Raw genomic sequence first — 17185 nt, 5'->3', positions numbered from 1 at the left:
GTGATAAAGCAGGGAAAATGTTCAGCTCACAAAACATATGTCTAATGGCAGAGCTAATTATTAGGCTAATCTGGCCTAATTATGTCCTTAGCAACTTACAACTTCTACATGAAACCAATAAAACTGCTGTTTTGAAGCTCTGCTGAGAGAATAAAAAATTAGAATATGAGAAAACAAAAAAGACACGAGCACTTATGTGATAAAATGCATGGTGTGTTTTCTGAAGAAATATCATGCAAGAGAGATATTAAGTGCGAGATGAGAGTATACTGACGGTTACAGGATGAGAGCATGGAGGTCTGAGTTTAGTAGAGAACATAAAGCCAAGCTAAAGGGGTGAAAGTCGGGGAGGGAAGGAGAGGGAGAGATATGCTATAGGATCAAGTCTGAGTAACATTATTTTTCGAAGTCATAGAATAAATAAATCCGCATTTGTGTGTTCAGGAGAAGAATAAATACTTTGTTGAGAATGGAAAGACGAGGTAAGTGGTGCAATCAGCTGGAGCAATGAGACTGCTTTGTTTTTAGGATGAGGTTTGGAATTGATGCAGGTAGGAGGATTGAAAACTGAGGTAAAAGACACATCTGAATAAAAGGATTGATTTGGAAATGTGCACATTTATGAAAAAAAATTGCACTGCAGGGGAGATGATTTGCTGAGTTGAGTGGTGAAAACATTCAACAGTGTGAAAAAGAAAAAGAGAGGAAACGCAATTAGTTTTTGGGGAGATAAGTTGGAGAGAACCGAGGGAGGGAAAGTGAGGGGAAAAAAGGTACAAGTACCTCAGGCATCCCTGTGGTGTTTATGGGAGATATGCAGTAACGTGATGAATTAAATGTCAGTTCTGTGGCAGTACTTTAAACGTTCACAATATTAGAATGACGTTGAAGGTGCATCCTTGTAAGCGCCAGTGCAATCCTGTCAGTTCCATTTTTTAATATAATTTCTAAACCCCAGTTTTTTAACACTAACTAGGTGAGCAGGATTTAGCAAAAGCAGCTTCTGTCATAACAATATTTAACAGCTAAGATCACCTAGTGCATAAATATTGAATTATAAACTAGATATATAAAAAAAGTTACAAGTTTGACTTTCTCTGACATCAGCTTTTAAGGAGGGTTTATCAAGAAAAATCCGTCTGCACTGAGAGCACAGAGTTTATGGATGATAAAAAATATGAGACTGCTGATGGGTTTGTTTAACCATAGATTTTATAGAAGGATTACTTTTTTCAGTAAGAAAGTATACTTACCTGCATCAACAATGATATGCCTGTGTTCATTCTGAGATTCACTGTGAGATCAGCAGCATGGATAGAAACACAGATGAAAGTACAACAGGAATGTTTTTCTGCACATTACAAGACTACAGAACATGATAGGCAGGTTTTCATCCACATGTAGCACAGGTTTTGAACATATTTTGAGAAATTTGCACATGTCCATCCATACCTGTTAATGCAAATTTTGCTGGAGAGCTCTTAATGGAGAGTTGTTTCGCTAACTCTCCATTCATGTGATAGTAAAGAAGAAGATGCTACAAGCTAACAAAAGTAAAAGCCTCAACCAGAAAGATGAGAAGCAATGTAGAAAACATTAAATTATGTTTATTTCATTTATTCCTTAAGGAACATAACAGTCTGCTTATCACTCTTCACTCCAAATGTTGCTTTTACCAAATATGTTTGTTTTTATCCATACAGCTTTCCACCTCAACAAAGCGTATATAACCTTTATTGATTCTGGAGTTTACAGTTTACAGTATAAATGTGCATAAAACAACCGGTTTATGACATTTCTTGGGCCATCAGGCACTTTCAGCTTTGCAAACGTTTGTCTCATTGGCCCAGGCAATATTCATTAAACAACGTTTAACAAGTTTTAGTAAATGCAGGAAATATCCCAACCTCACAGCATCTTACAATTAAAAGCAAACATTTAGATTTCACTAGAAAATGGGATAGAGCAAGTGAGAAGAAAGGAATGAATAAGAAAAAACTTTGAGATGAGAGAAAGCAAAAAAAGACTCAGAAAGTAATATGGGGTAATGGTTATTATTATCCAGGGCCCAGTTTTTAATAAAAAGCATTTAACAACAGGAAAAAAAGGAATGTGAAGGAGAAGGGTGGATTAAAGTGGAAAGGAGGACTGAAAAGGAGCAGACCGAGAAACTGGAAGGAGGTAGCAAAATGGAAAAATGGACCAATATTGAAAAGGGGTAAAGAGGCTTTGAGGTAGAGACTTGTGTGGGAAGGCAAATTAGAGTAGAGAGATTAAAAGAAAAGAAGACGAGAGAATGTGTGTGAGGGAAGTAAGAACTTTAATGAAAGTTGATATATAAGTTAAAGGTAATGCAGATAAAAAAAGCTTGATTAATGGATGATAGAACATTTTTACGTGGAGATAAAGATTATTACTTCACTAAATCATATTTCTGACTCATTACTCAAGTTTTTCCCAGAACGTAAAATCAGTAGAACCCCTGAAGGCACAAACTTCTTGTGGGGGTGTACAAGGAAAAAAAAGAGAACACCAAAGAAAGAGAGCGAGACTTAGATAGGCAACACAAGAGGAAGGAGAAGAGGGAAGCAACTGGGAGTGTAGTAGCCTCTAGGGATGTACCATGTGTTGGGGGGAGGGGGGAGATGGATAGAGGAGGAAGGGCGGGCGGGGCAAACTAAGATGCCGGGGGTGGTTGAAAAATACTGGCTTTGATGAATAAAACATCTGCATGAATGAAGGGGTGGTGTGAATGCATTAAAGCAAGAAGGGGAAAAGAAGAGAACATAAAATGGAAAGAGATGAAGAAAGGAGTGAGAAAGCAAAAGCAAAGTGTGCTGTGTTTTATATATAGATGGTGATTTAAGATGAGGGGTATCAGAAGAGGAAACAAGGAGCTAAACAAGAAGGCTGGAGGAGTGGAGGAAAAAGCGAAACAAGCTGCTTTAGATAATAAAGGAAATTACTTTTCAGACTTAAGAGGTTGTTTTTAAGTTTGTGTGGGTCGGTGCTCTGTAACAAATATCAAAGCACAATGGCAGCTTGTTATTTTTTGAGTTTCATATAAAACTAAATTACAATATATGCTTTCTTTTTTACATCTGTAAATTGAACAGCTGTTGTCACTTGCTCATACAAATCTATTAAGCAACACCTTGAGCTTTGGGAGCCTGTGATTTTTGACTGTTTTAGACTTTTACGACATTTTACACACTAAACAGTGAAGTACAAGACCAGTACAATAACAAGAAAACTTACTATCCACCAGTGGGATGTGTGCATAATGAGCATGTGTGCAGGGTTGTCTTTGTTTGACTACATGTTGGCATTAGGTGGGGTTAGGCATTTATTTGTGTGTCTGTGTGTCTGTGTTTCCATTCTGGTGTGCTCATTAAAAACCATCTGTGTGTACATGAGGTGTTTGTGTGTGGAGAATTTTAAAGTACTATCTTACTACAGCCATTTTTCTAGCAAATCTGACCATTTCATCCATGTGTCTTAGCCTGACTATTTAACAGAATGAGGATGTACACACTACAAGTGACTCTTTGTCCAACTCTGTTTGTGTGTTGTGTGTATATGTGTGTGTTTCCTGTCACCGCTGATCACTGAAAGTGCCACAGCGAAGTGGACACTTTCACACTGTCTGGGCAGGGGAAAAGAATAAAAAGACTAGCGTTGAATCAGTCTGAGAATATGTCTACTTTGCCTCCCCTAATTAGTGTGTATGTGTTTGTGTGTGTGTGTGTTTAGCAATTTTTATCTTTGTATGTGCATGCCGAGATGTGTGTATGTCTTCCATCAATTTATTTCCTGCCAGTCTGTCATCCTGTGCTCAAATGCTTAATGAATAAGAATGTCTATTTGAAATGTGTGTGTGAGTGTGTGTGTGTGTGTGTGTGTGTTTAGGTCATACCACAAGCATAATTCATGAGTATTAATGTCTATTTATTTATTTTAATATTAATGAGAAGGTCTGCATGGATGAATGGGTGCAGCAGACAAAGGCAGGGAAATTGTGCAGTGTTAAGTGTGTGTGTGTGTTTGTGTGCGTGTGTGTTTCATTATTTAATTGGTTCCCTGTTGTGTGCACTTACACAGAAGTATATGTTTAATGTGAGAGGGGAGTGAGGATGAGAGCAAGCTAAACAAGGACAGACAGATGTGATAATATAAATGTCCTTGGGCTATTGTTGGCTGAGCTGGGTGTGTGACTGAGTATCTTGCTCTTTGTGTGTCTGTGTATGTGTGTGTGTGCGTGCGTGTCTATGTGTGTGTGTCCTCGGGGTGATTTGGTGGTGTGGGGGGAGTAAGTTTGTCAGCCAAAACTGGCAGATGTCAGCTGCCCATTGGCATGATGAGGGAGGGTAAGTAAGGAGTAAAGAGGTGAAGAGTAAGATTGACCAAAAAAAGCGAGTGAGTAAAGAAGTGAGTAATGGATGGATGACAAGTCGAAGAAAATGAGCCGATTTAAGTCCTAGGGGGTTTGTGAAAGATGGATGGGTTTAAAGTGGTTGTATTATGCATATTTTTGAGTTTATATTTTTACATTTTAGCACCTGTCACTTTAAGACAACTTCCCTCCGAGCCTACTCTGTCCATAAGTTATTATGATTCTTCATGATAATTATTGTCCACCACATAAGTATCTCACTTGATGCAATCCTAGGTTAATTGTGCTGGATTGCATGAAGTAGACGCAAAGACCTTGAAACAGCAAACACAAAAAATGGTCACAAGATAAGATTTCAGTTCTTGCAAGAACATGTTTTGATAGCAAGCAAGACACTAATAAAATAGTTTAATATCTTTAAATTTGCCTCATATAGGTGAGATTAGAGAATAGATTATGGAGATTAAGGAAAGAATAAATGATGGGGGGGTACTAGGTCTAAATGCTTTTCGAGTTTACACTGTAAATTCTGTAGGTTCAGTTTGTGTCAGCATCAGGACTTTATCAAAACATTTACGGCTTTTCCCTAAGTGTGTGTATGCATTTATGTGTGTCGTTATGACTTGCCCTTAGGTGTGTGTGTGTGTGTGTGTGGTTGTGATTTGGATTTGGAGAATGTCTGAATGTGTCCATGTCTGACTAAATAATATTTGAAGTGAAGGAGTGAAGGCCTTATACAACTGCAGTACAATATCTGTGTGTGGCTCTCTGCATATGTGTGTGTGTATGTGTGTGTACATGGTTGTTAAGATGTGACGACCCTGCCAGTGGGCACTTTGGCATCTAAAAGCAGCACAAAAAGGCCAACAGAGACAACTACAGTACATGATAAAACCCGACAGCCTTGAGGGAAAGAACAATGATCTGTGTGTGTTAGATTGTGTAGCTGTGTGTGAGGGAGAGTTTGTTTTTTACAGATTGAAAGGGGGGGAACTGTATCGCATTCGTTATTAATGTGCATTCATTTTGGTTTATCTATTGTGTGTGTGTGTATATATGTGTGTCTTTCTATTGTGTGGTTTAATTTTATTCAAAACCATAACTATGGACTGTCCTGACAACCTCAAATAGCTGTTTTTAGATTTAAAACTTGGTTTTAAGGTTAAGGTTAGAATTAGGTTTAGCTTATGGTTAAAGTAAGGCTTGGGCTCAGGCATTTAGATAATAGGCTAGAGAATGTCTCAGATAAATGGCTGTCCTAACAGCTTCAGAAAAATAAATGTGTATATGTGAGTTTGTGTGTGTAACTGAAGCCATCAGCAGGTTCTAAAGTGGGTCCTTAAGGAGCCATTTGTCTCAGGGCTAGTTTCAAGCCCCGTCTACTGTGTTTATAAGGCGGGCACTGGGCGTGGGTGTTTTTGTGTGCAGCTGCTAAATATCAGACAACGTGTGTGTCTGAATACGCTCACGGAAAGGTAAAAACCAAAAACAAATACACCTACATACCTTTTTATGTGTGTGTGTGTGTGTGTGTGTGTGTGTGTGTGTGTGTGTTGTGTGGGTGTTCCTGCCTCTGGAGATACTTCAGACTGGCGCTTGTTTGACTGGCAGCCAAATCTATTTATTTTCGTCTTTAGATTTGTTTGGGTGGTTGTTTTTGTCTTCCACACATTTCTGAAGCAACAAAATTGCAGTCTGCTGGAAAAACACTTTTTCCATTTTTTTCCTGCTTACATATACATCAAAATACTGTACACTGTGGCTTCATGCTGTCAATTCCAACTTTATGTTTAGCCCTGTGAGGGGTGATGAAAGTTAGTAACAGTTGCTTTAACTCCTGCTCCTCAGGAATCAGCACCCTGCTGCTTCCATTGTCTAATCAAAGACTAATTTACATCCAAAGCATCTGGTGAATGCAGTTCACGTCTTGATAGGTAAGAAAACGTGCAGCACTTCACAGCTTTTGACAGGAAAATTTATTTTTGCTTTATAGATTGGGGGGTGCTGATGTTTAAGAACAAGGGGGGTGTGCAGAGCTGTGGCAACTACAGAAGAATAAAGCTGATGAAGTTTTGGGAAGGAGTAGTGGAAGCTAGGTTAATGGCAGAGGTGAGCATTTGTGAGCAGCAATAAGGTTTCATGTCTAGAAAGAGACAACAGATGCAGTATTTGCTTGGAGGATGCTGATGGAGAAGTACAGAGAAGGTCATAGTGAGTTGCATTGTGTCTTGGTAGATTTAGAAAAAATGGTAGTAAGAAAAAAAAGCTGTGGTATTGTATGAGGACGTCTGGAGTGGCAGAGAAGAATGTTAGAGTGGTGCAGGACATGTATGAGAGCTGTAAGACCGTGGTGAGGTTTGCTGTAGGTGTAACAGAGGAGTTCAAGGTGGAGGCGGGTCTGCTTCAAGGATCAGCTCTGAGCCCCTTCTTGTTTACTCTGGTGAAGGACAGGCTGACAGATGAGGTTTGCCAGGAACCTCTGTGGACTGTGATGTTTGCAGATGACATTATGATCTGTAGTGAGAGCAGGGAGCAGGTACAGGAAAGTCTAGAGAGGTGGAGGTCTGCTCTGGAAAACAGAGGAATGAAGGTTAGGGAGGCCAGATTGAGGTGGTTTGGACATGTTCAGAGGAGAGACTGTGAATATATTGGTAGAAGGATGCTGAGGTTGGAGCTGCCAGGCAGGAGGTCTAGAGGAAGACCAAAGAGGAGACTTATGGATGTAGTGAGAGAGGACATGAAGTTAGTTAGTGTGAGAGAAGAGGATGCAGAGGACAGGGTTAGATGGGGGTACATCGCTGTGCCGACCCCTGGAAGGGAAGAGCCGAAAGGAAAAGGAGAAGAAGGTGTGGAGTGGTCTATTCAGGACCCTCATGTTAAGCAACCCCCATCAAACCCAACAGAACACTCTCAAGTTACATAATAGAACCTTTGCTGTTTGTTTTGAAGATTCTCAAAGAAACAGTCAATGCGAATAGATGATTATATTCCTGTATAAATGCCATCAATATCACAATTGATGAGAAGACGTGATCAACTTCTCTTCTCTTTAAGGAGCCCGATAAGTTTTTTAGAGAAAGATAACAAGCACAATGTAAATTCAAATGCTCACTGATTCACAGTTTTCAGATAAATAAGACCATAGGTATGTACAGAATATCGTGTCTGTTTTTAGAATGCTCAGTGTAAAGAAACAGAAAGCTAATTTTACATAAGGCTCTTTATTTGAGAAGTTTTACTCAGCAGTTATTAAGCTAATTAATATCAAGCTAAGATCAACAATTATCAGGATAATTTAACCTTTTAATGCACTTTTAAATGTGATGTCATATAAGCCACCAGTTTACAACTTTTTGCTCTTGAGGGAGGAATTTTAGATATTGAAATAGCTTAAAAAGACCACAGAAATAGAATCTGGCCTCCCACCACCAGCCAAATCTTTCTTTTTTCCCTGTTCTGCATAAAAAAGGACCTTCAAACATCTTAAGACCCTACAGTTGAGCTCAGCAGGCTTAGTCAGACACACATTAAAGCCAACTAGCTCCAACTAGACATATTTCTTTTTAAAAAAACGTTGCCTTTCCTTTCCTTGCATTTCATGGCCCGTGGTCAGTGAGCTGCACATGCATTACTTCTCACAATATTTATATTATTCAACACTTTTAGAAGAATAGAAATATGTCACATAGGGGAACGATTTGTTTGTCGGATGTGTTTCTAATAGTTTTTGGACAACAGAATTCTATGCCACAGACGATTATGCTATTCCCGGCGGCAGGCTGACTAACCAACCAAACATAGGTATTGAAGATTCAGTTTTTGTTTTATTGTCTGTATGGTGATTGTGGACTGTATCATTTATTTAGAAAATGACCTAAATTAACCTTTAAGCATGTATAAATGCTACCTTTACACTTCAAATATGTTTCCTAACGTTAATCTTCTAAGCCCACTATCAGCTTGACAGTCTTGCAGACTGCAGACAAGGCTATAAATTCATTTGGGACTTATCAGAAACTCATACTGTAAATAATTGGTCTACAGTACAGTTATGCTGTTTTTTTCTACTAAGTAGTTGATATAAATTATAGACATGTTATATGCATAAGCTTTTTCCAAATGGAGGTTTATAATGTCACAACTCCTGGTTAATGAGCTATTATAAAGCCACTGTTGAAAATACTGTGTACTATAAAAATGAACCATAACACTGTTGGTGAGTTTGACCAAGCTTCAAAGGTTTGATGCTGCAGAGATTTGTTAGTAGTGCAGACGAGTGCAGCTCACATCAATGATGTTGTGTTTATTTATTCATTGAATCTACAGTATAACATTTATCTCAGTAACAATGGATCCAAACCATTTCTGTGTTAGAGCTTGCAATTTAAAATTATGAAACTATAGATTAAACTATGTACCTATAGAATCCTTGTTCACAAAGAATGTTTTCAGGCTGCTTTTTATGTAATTATGTCTAACATAAATCATATTCATTTACCTTACCTGTTGTGCTTATAGCCTAATGAGTACAATTTGAAATTAATGACAATATTTTGTAGCAGACATAATTTAAATTCAGCATATAAGCATTAGGATCTAAAGTGTTGGTGGTGCAGTGAAGTCAAAGCGTACAGACACAGCATCTCTGTGGAGGGAGCTTGCAGATACTTAATGCAAAAATCAGCTAATTTTCATTCAAATGTCTTCAAATTAAAAGATGTCCTAAATTTTATTTCCTCCTTTTGTTGTCTGGGTATAAATATGTATTTCTCAGGATATTATTTTGAGCTGTATGGTTATTATTATTGTTAATTGTGGTTGATGATGATTTTTTTTTTTTTTAGGAAAAGCATTAATATTTGTTATGTTGCTCATAGCATATTGCCATCAAGTTTGGTGATCTGCCACTGAGTCACTGATTATTCTTTTCATTTATAATCCACAGGTGATCGCTGTGAGTTTGACCGGCGGCAGGGCAGGTGTGTGCCAGGCGTTTGTCGTAATGGAGGGACTTGTCGGGATCTTTCAGGTGGGGGTTTCCGCTGCGAGTGTCCTGCAGGAGGCTATGAGCGTCCATACTGCACTGTCACTGCCCGATCCTTTCCACCCAAATCTTTCGTCATGTTCCGGGGCCTTAGACAGAGGTTTCACCTCTCCATTTCATTAACGTGAGTAGATTAAGTGAATTTGAAATGTAATGTGCTTCTTAAGCTTTGTATTTCTTGTCAAAACTATTTAACTATTCAGATTTCATGCTTTTTTCTTGCAGTTCTGGCTTGTTTTGTTCTCTTCATCCAGTCTAACTCACAATGGATCCATAACCACTCCTCTTTGATTCACCCTGTCTCTCAGTCTCTCCTCTCTTTGCTTTAATCTATTTATTTCGTCTCCGTCTCAGACATCGATCCTATTATTCATGGTTCCTCTTTTTGCTTTTCCACCTCTCTTCAGCACGGAGTGCAGTTTCTCCTTTCTCTTCTTTTTCATCTGTCACTTTACCGGTTTCTGTAACAGCTCCTTTGCTTTCCCTCATTCCACTCTTTCTTTGTATTATATCTTAGCACCCTTTTCAGTTGTTTCAGTCTTCAAAGACAAGTGTTTCTAGTTACTTCAAATTCTCTTTGTGGAGGGGTCAGAAAACTTTATTTTTCCAGAAATATAATCACCCAGTTGCAAATCTAGTCTTAAAACAGGCTTTTAGTAAAATTGTTTACTGTAATTTAATTCAGATTCTCTTAGGGAATCTTAATTAACTTATTGTTTTTGTAATGTAAAGCTTTTGATTTTAGAACACTTGAACTAATGACATCATTGTGTTGTCATCAGTGTTTAAAATCTCCATCTTGCATATTTACATAAAACCTGTAGAGCCATAAGATAGAGACCCGCTTTGTTTGGATTTTTCTGCATTCAGTCCTTTCACCATAACCTGGTTCACCAACTAGTCACAGTTTGATTTTACATTTTCTACCTGGAGATAAAAGTGTTATTACTGCAGAGTTCAGTATGTCTTCTTTTATGTCCTTTGTCTTTGTCTTGCTCACCCATTACCCTCCCTTTGCCTCTTGACATATTGAGTGGTTTACTATGGGATATCTGAAGTGGCCGTCAGACAGGGTTGCCATGGGCGATGTCCCCTTATGATAGTTGCTAGGGTGACATTGCCCAAGAGGTTGTTTCTAGGCTGACGCAGTTGTTCCTGTCAGATATTGTGGTCATGCTATTCTCACCAAGTGAGCTGCTGTGCATTGTTGGGACACAACGGCACTTTTTGTTCCATTGATTTGTGACCTCTTAGTTTACTAGGGATGTTTTATTTTAAGTCAAGAAATAAAATGTTAGGTGTAAAGCTCACTTGGGTTTCATTTGGGAACAATTAAGAGGTTTTGTGTTACTTTTCAGTTTCTGGAAGAGAATCGCCTAAAGGAAAGAAACATTTTCTTGTACTTTGATGGAAACATTTGGGCAAGGAACTGTGTAAAGTTATTTCCTTTCAGCATTGAGGTGTCCTTGAGAATGAAAGGAATGTTGTACAGAAACTAAATGTTTTTTAACACTTGTCAGCTCCACGGTTATTCAACCACACTGAATCTACAGGACTGACTACTGTAGAAGTGTATTTTATTTTCTTGAATTTCTGGACCACAGTAATAGATTTTGCCTTTAAAGACTGTGAAGAGCATCTAATGTAAAGCCTTAATCCTATTTCTCTTGTTTCTGGTTATCAAACCTTTGGAGTGATTTCATGCTATCTTATGCTGACTTATTCATAAGTGACCTATACTTAGATTGCATTGATACACTTTTCTCTGACAAAATTTCAGCGTTTTTCCCTGGACAGTGTTTGTTTGGGGCCTTTTTGCTGCTTACTACACTCCTTGGCCTGATTTCATCTGGGTCACTTAAGACTTAATCGTCATTAACATTATTCACTTTATGTCAGAGCATTTTATTTCCTCACTGCAAAAGAAAAAAAAAAAAAGAAACTCTAGAGAAATTATTATGAACAGTGTGGTTCTGTTATGCAGGGCTGTGGCAGCATGGATATGGAAATGTTCTCACTGCAAGACTTTAACAATGTATTTTTAAGTTACAATAGGGTGGAGGTGGACATTTTTCCAGCTATATTGATAAATTGTTGGTAACTGATGAGCTGAGTTTAGATTATCTTATTATTACTGTATTTTGTTCATATGCACTTGGAATTTTTGCAGTTCATACATACTTTTTAAAAAAAAATATACCCTGCAAACTGCTTTAGTGACTCATACATTGAGCTCAGATTATGTATTTTTTCGGCTGTTCCTGGTGGATAACTGTTTTTGTAGTTATATCCCTGTCAGAGAAAGTATCTATGGTATGGTTCTGTTGTGTAGGACTGTGACAGTATGGGCATGTTCTTATATGAAGCTATAATCCTGGAGATTATTTCTCAAGATCAAGATGCCATGATGCTCTAGGACCTATGACAGAGCAAATAAGTCATGCAACTTTATTTTAGACAATTGCAACAAATCCAGACAATAGGTGTATATTATTTTTCTACAGAACATTAAATACCTTAACCTAACAGAAACTTTGAGTAGAAGTATTGTTCTTCAAGGACTTAAGTTTAGTTCATAAAGCAAAACGCTCAGTGTGTAAAAGGCAGAACCCTTCAGCTCCAAGGCTCTTGCTCTGTGCCTGAAATCCAACACATATCTAAAAAATATGGTCAATTACTCATTTTTTTTAAAGGATTTGAGTTTATCCTCAAATTATCATCCTTCAACCAGTCCAACAGATTTTATTCTTTAAAGTACACATTTTCTGTAATGAATTTCTTTGTGTCTTAATGGTGGGAGAGAATATCAGTTATCTGTGCTGTAAGATCAAGAAAACTACTAATGCTTTTGATCAGGCTGTATAATCATGGCAGCCTTGGCCTTAGCAGGTCCCCCTGGCCTTGCTGGAGAAAATTAAGTAATTAAATTCTAATTATCAATATGCTGTAACATACTGTATATGTAAATAGAACTGCATGAATCTGACCAGCTGGAAAGAGGGAAAGGCTGAAGGAATAGGGGTTGTTAACTGTGGTACAGTTTGAATACCTAACCCTTTGCAGTATGAATAATGTCTGGTGTCTAGTGTTTGAAACCAGCTCTTATTGTATGGCTCACTGACTCAGGGTCGAAGGTTACAATGAACATTATAATTAACCAAACCAAGAATTAAGAATCTCAAGCAAATCCCTATAATGTATCCTCTCATATTAATTTCACATATATTGTCAGGAAACAACAATGTAAAACTATGCTGTTATGTTTAATAACCAAATTGCATAGAGTATATTGCCTATTATTTTCTTAATTTTACTCACACTGATTTCTATGTGTATTCTGTGTGCATGTTGTAGTTTTGCCACAATGGAGAACAGTGGTCTTCTCCTCTATAATGGACGCTTCAATGAGAAACATGACTTTATTGCTTTGGAGATCCAGGAAGGACAAGTGGTCTTCAAATATTCCACAGGTACTTACCTTTGTGTATGATTGTGCTTGTGTGCTCTAGTATTTCTGTTCATTTATGGACATCTGTAGCAGACAAAGTCAGATTTGACACTGAAAATATAAAATCCATTATCCTTTGATGTGGTGTTGGGTCTACTGCAGACATAGAGAAGTACATATTTTATGCCATTTTTAGAGAATGTATGTTATATTTGGCTACAGTGGTCTAGAATACATATACAGTAACTTAGCAGAAATATGTATGTTGTACATATAGTCATCCATCAGCCATCTTATTACACTATTTCCTCTATGCCTTCACCATGCCATCTGTTTCCAGCTAAAACAAACTTATCAGTAATGCTTGTATTGCCTCCCTACATCTGACCTCATAGGTATCCGAGACCTTAACAACAGTGCCAACTCATGCATTGCACTCAACAAAGCAAGTTAAACTGATTAAACCTTAGCTGAAGTTTTTTTTCCTTTTTGCTAAAGCAGCCTGCTCCCCATGTATAGATGTGTGTCTATACAGGAGATATTATATGACAATCATATGACAATTCTATTTTTATATTTGCAAATTACTTGTTTTATATCAGAAGTTAAAAGGAAACACAGATAAATCATTTTTAATAAAATCCATTGATTTTTATACCAATTTGAATTATTACGTGCTCATGTTTTGACGCAAACGTCCTCCCTGCAGGTGAATCGTCCACTCAGGTGAGTCCCTTCCTGCCTGGCGGTGTGAGCGATGGAAATTGGCACACAGTTCACATCCACTACTACAACAAGGTGAGTTTTCATCTGAGTTTGTTTTTGTTCTACACCATTTTGATTTCTAAACTTACTTTTGATCTTACATTTTGCTTTACTGATGTTAGTTTGATATGTTGTCTTTTGAAGTTTGTGAAATGTTTTGTTTTGAAAGGAATTTTTCTTCTCCTGATGCGTCTGCAGAATAGTTTCCCAGCCTTCAGTGCCGACAAAGCACTTTGAATTGAGCTGGAGTGTTTGTGTGTGCATTATGTGGGTGTTTGCTTGTCACCATTTTATTTATGCATATCTCCTTTAATTTTCTTCATGTTCTTTCATTTCCCTCAGCCAGCTACACGCTATGTGAGTATGAGTGTGTCCGGATGCACATACAGTACACGTTCATCTTTCTTTGTTTCTTTCTTTTTCTTCCTTTTTCTCCCTCTGTCTCTTTACACAAGCAGACAGTAAGTCAAGTGTGAATGTGTCTGTCTGCTTTTAATCCACAGTTTTCATTCCAATATACACTGTCAGTTGTTTTTCCCGTCCTACTAACTCAGATCTTCCCCTATTCTAACATAATGAACAGTAGCGGTGTAGATATTTATGTGTTGGTGCTGTTATTTTATTATCTAGTGCATGTTGGAGTCATGGTATTAGTTGTTTTGTTTCTTCAGACTGTGTTCAATGTGGTGTATGTGTTTTTTCAGCCCAAGCGCAGTATGAGCGGTGAGGCCCAGGGTCCATCAGATGAAAAGATTGCTGTGGTGAGCATTGACGACTGTGATACGGCCTTGTCACTCCGCTTTGGTACGCAGCTCGGAAATTATAGCTGTGCTGCACAGGGCAAACAGACCAGCAGCAAGAAGTGAGTTTATCTTTTCTTTCATCTCCATGCTGTTCATTTTCTGCATTTATACATGTGTGTTTCTCTACGTTTTAGCATTTAAATTTTTCGGGTGCAGCAGCACACTGGTCAGCTCTTAGCTGTTGGTGTGTCACTTAATTGTAGTAAAAGATAGATAATTTGGAGTTAACACCTCATATCATCATCGGTGCTATTAAAGTTTGTATATGGACTTTTAAACATTTACAAATTACACAACTTATTCAAAAATGATCACATTGCAGGTACATTTGCACCTACTATTTACTACATATTATTTTATTCCTCTGTCAGTGAAGGGATTGTTTCAACAACCTCTTAAGCCCCAGCTTCCCAACATGACCTGTGTAATGTCCCTATGTGCTAACAAAAAATGCATGTTAACATTGAGCATATTTTAGTTTTTGTTCCTAATAGACAATTCTTCTAAAAACATTTTTTTAATTTCACATATATAAAAATTTTAGTTTCAGTATGGTTTAAGGTGCCTGTAAGTCGATCACTCTGTTGAGAGGAAGAGTGAGTGTAACACATGATTTAATGCAAATTTAAGCAGCATAATCTGTTAAAATACAGCTAAAACTTTGACTGAGACAGCTGCTGTTGAACAGATTTTCAGGGGATGTCAGATAAGGGTGATGAGGTGACGGCAGAGGGAAATCTGTGGGGACCTGATGCTATAATGAGGCGCTGCTGTTTGACATCTTCATGCTCCCTCATATCTGTCTGTGTCTGGTATTGTTACGCTTTTGGCTGATTGTGCATGGTGTAAATTTTCTTCTCTTTTCATTACTCCCTGGTCTTAGTCTGTCTCTTACAGTATGTGCAATCTAAACATTCAAATTGACACTTTTAATTCCACTACATCACTTTTTATTGTCTGTTCTGACTTTTGTTTCTACTTGAGGTGTGTACCTACCCACCTAAAGGCCTATATCTGCACCCTAGATTGCACCGCTCACCGCACATACACATGCAGAAAGATGCCGCCCGTCATTATGTTGATGTCTGGCCTCGCCTCTGGAAGCTGTAATCACGCTGCCTGTGTTCTGTCCTCGCTAAGTGAGGCTGAAAGAAGAGAAGACAGATCAAAGAGAAAGGCCAAAGACTAATGCTTCAACACTCTTCTTCCTGTTTTCCTTCTCCATTTCTCCATTAACAGCTCACCCTCCTTTTGCACAGACTTGACATCCTCTTCTAATGACGCTCACTGTTGATATTTGATGTAACTCGCACTTAATCTCTTGTTTGTTGGACTCAGATGGCTTTTGTCTCTCAGGCTTCTATCAATTCATATTCCACAGGCATTTATTGGCTCGGTACATGGCATGTGTCGCCAAAGTGATATGAAAAGAAAAACACTGGGAAAAAACGCAACTATTTCCGTATTTTATTTTTTGATTCATGCAGTCCAATAACTGTTATTTGCTGTTTCTCTGTTTTTCCTGCCCGTATCCATTTTTCATCCGTCTTGTCAGTTGTCTTTATGCTCACTCCCTCTTGGTATTTGTTGTAACTCACACTTAATCTCTTGTTTGTTCATCTGCCTCTCCGGCTGCCTCCACATGTCGTCATTGCCGTATTTTCTGCTTTCAATTCCTGCAACTCTGTTGTTAGTTGATGTCCCCAAACATCTTCCTCCTTTCTTTTCTGCCTCTGCCTGTCAGGCACATTTACCTCTTCTCTCATGTTGTTAGCTGTTTCTTCATCTCTTTTTTTTTTTTGTCTCCTGTTTTCAATCTCTCTCTTTTTTTGCTGTTACCAATTTTAACCTCAAGAACATCATTTCACATCTCCTTAACAATCACATTCTCTGATTCCTGTTGCGTTTGACATTACCTCTGATGACACATTTAATCTCTGGGTTTCTTAATCCCTTTTTCTCTCTCATAGCCTCTTTTCATGTTTTCCCTTTCTTTCCCGTCTTCCCTCATCCCTCTCCTCCCTTCTTCACTCAGTCCTTCAGGGATAATTGTCCTTTACTTCCTTAGCCTCCATCTCTTTTGCCTCTTATTTACTCTTCGTCCTCTCTTTCTTTTGCTGTCTTAGGTCTCTGGACTTGACTGGTCCGTTGTTTCTGGGTGGAGTTCCCAATGTACCAGACAACTTCCCGTTTGGCACCAGGGAGTTTATCGGCTGTATGAAGGAGCTGCATATTGACAACAAGCCGCTGGACTTAGCTGGATTTATTGCTAATAATGGAACAATCCCTGGTCAGCATTGCTAATTATATATTTACTCAGTAAATGCTATAACTGATATTTATAACATTTAGGACATTCACAAAAGCTTTTGTTTTTATCAAATAAAGAAACACAAATCACTATTATGAATTGAAGTATCTCATTAGGCAATATGTCCTATGAATTATCTTGAATTGCATTGATTGCTGGACATATTGTTGTTTTCTTTTCTGACAGTGTTTACAGTCAGATAATCATTCCATAGAAAAGATTCACTTTAATGTTTAAAAATAACAGTTAATATCCCATATGTCCTTATAGATATACGGTAGATTTATTAACTCATTAATTGTAATATTTCAAGGTCAATACTATACAATATTAAAGTCACAAAAATGAAAATGTCCACCAATCTATGCTCAATGTTTTGTTGATGATGAGAAGATAGATATTTAAAACATTTATGTGTAAT

General features: G+C 37.9%; 1 protein-coding gene across 2 annotated transcripts in view; it reads left to right on the top strand.

The window, feature by feature from the left end:
• The window catches only part of celsr3 (cadherin, EGF LAG seven-pass G-type receptor 3), a 95548-nt gene that overhangs the window by 31538 nt on the left and 46825 nt on the right, over nucleotides 1-17185 (top strand). The window contains exons 4-9 of one of the 2 annotated variants that reach the window (XM_067525841.1): nucleotides 9339-9561; nucleotides 12792-12907; nucleotides 13595-13683; nucleotides 13993-14007; nucleotides 14355-14512; nucleotides 16580-16743. In XM_067525841.1, the coding sequence (XP_067381942.1) occupies nucleotides 9339-9561; nucleotides 12792-12907; nucleotides 13595-13683; nucleotides 13993-14007; nucleotides 14355-14512; nucleotides 16580-16743 (765 nt within the window). The remainder of the gene's footprint in view (nucleotides 1-9338; nucleotides 9562-12791; nucleotides 12908-13594; nucleotides 13684-13992; nucleotides 14008-14354; nucleotides 14513-16579; nucleotides 16744-17185) is intronic. The other variant, XM_067525842.1, reaches the window with a different exon arrangement.

Source organism: Channa argus, chromosome 13, assembly GCF_033026475.1.
Source record: "Channa argus isolate prfri chromosome 13, Channa argus male v1.0, whole genome shotgun sequence".
NCBI lineage: Eukaryota > Metazoa > Chordata > Actinopteri > Anabantiformes > Channidae > Channa > Channa argus.
The sequence above is the reverse complement of the archived record's forward strand: the minus strand, read 5'-3'. Positions and strand labels throughout refer to the sequence as shown.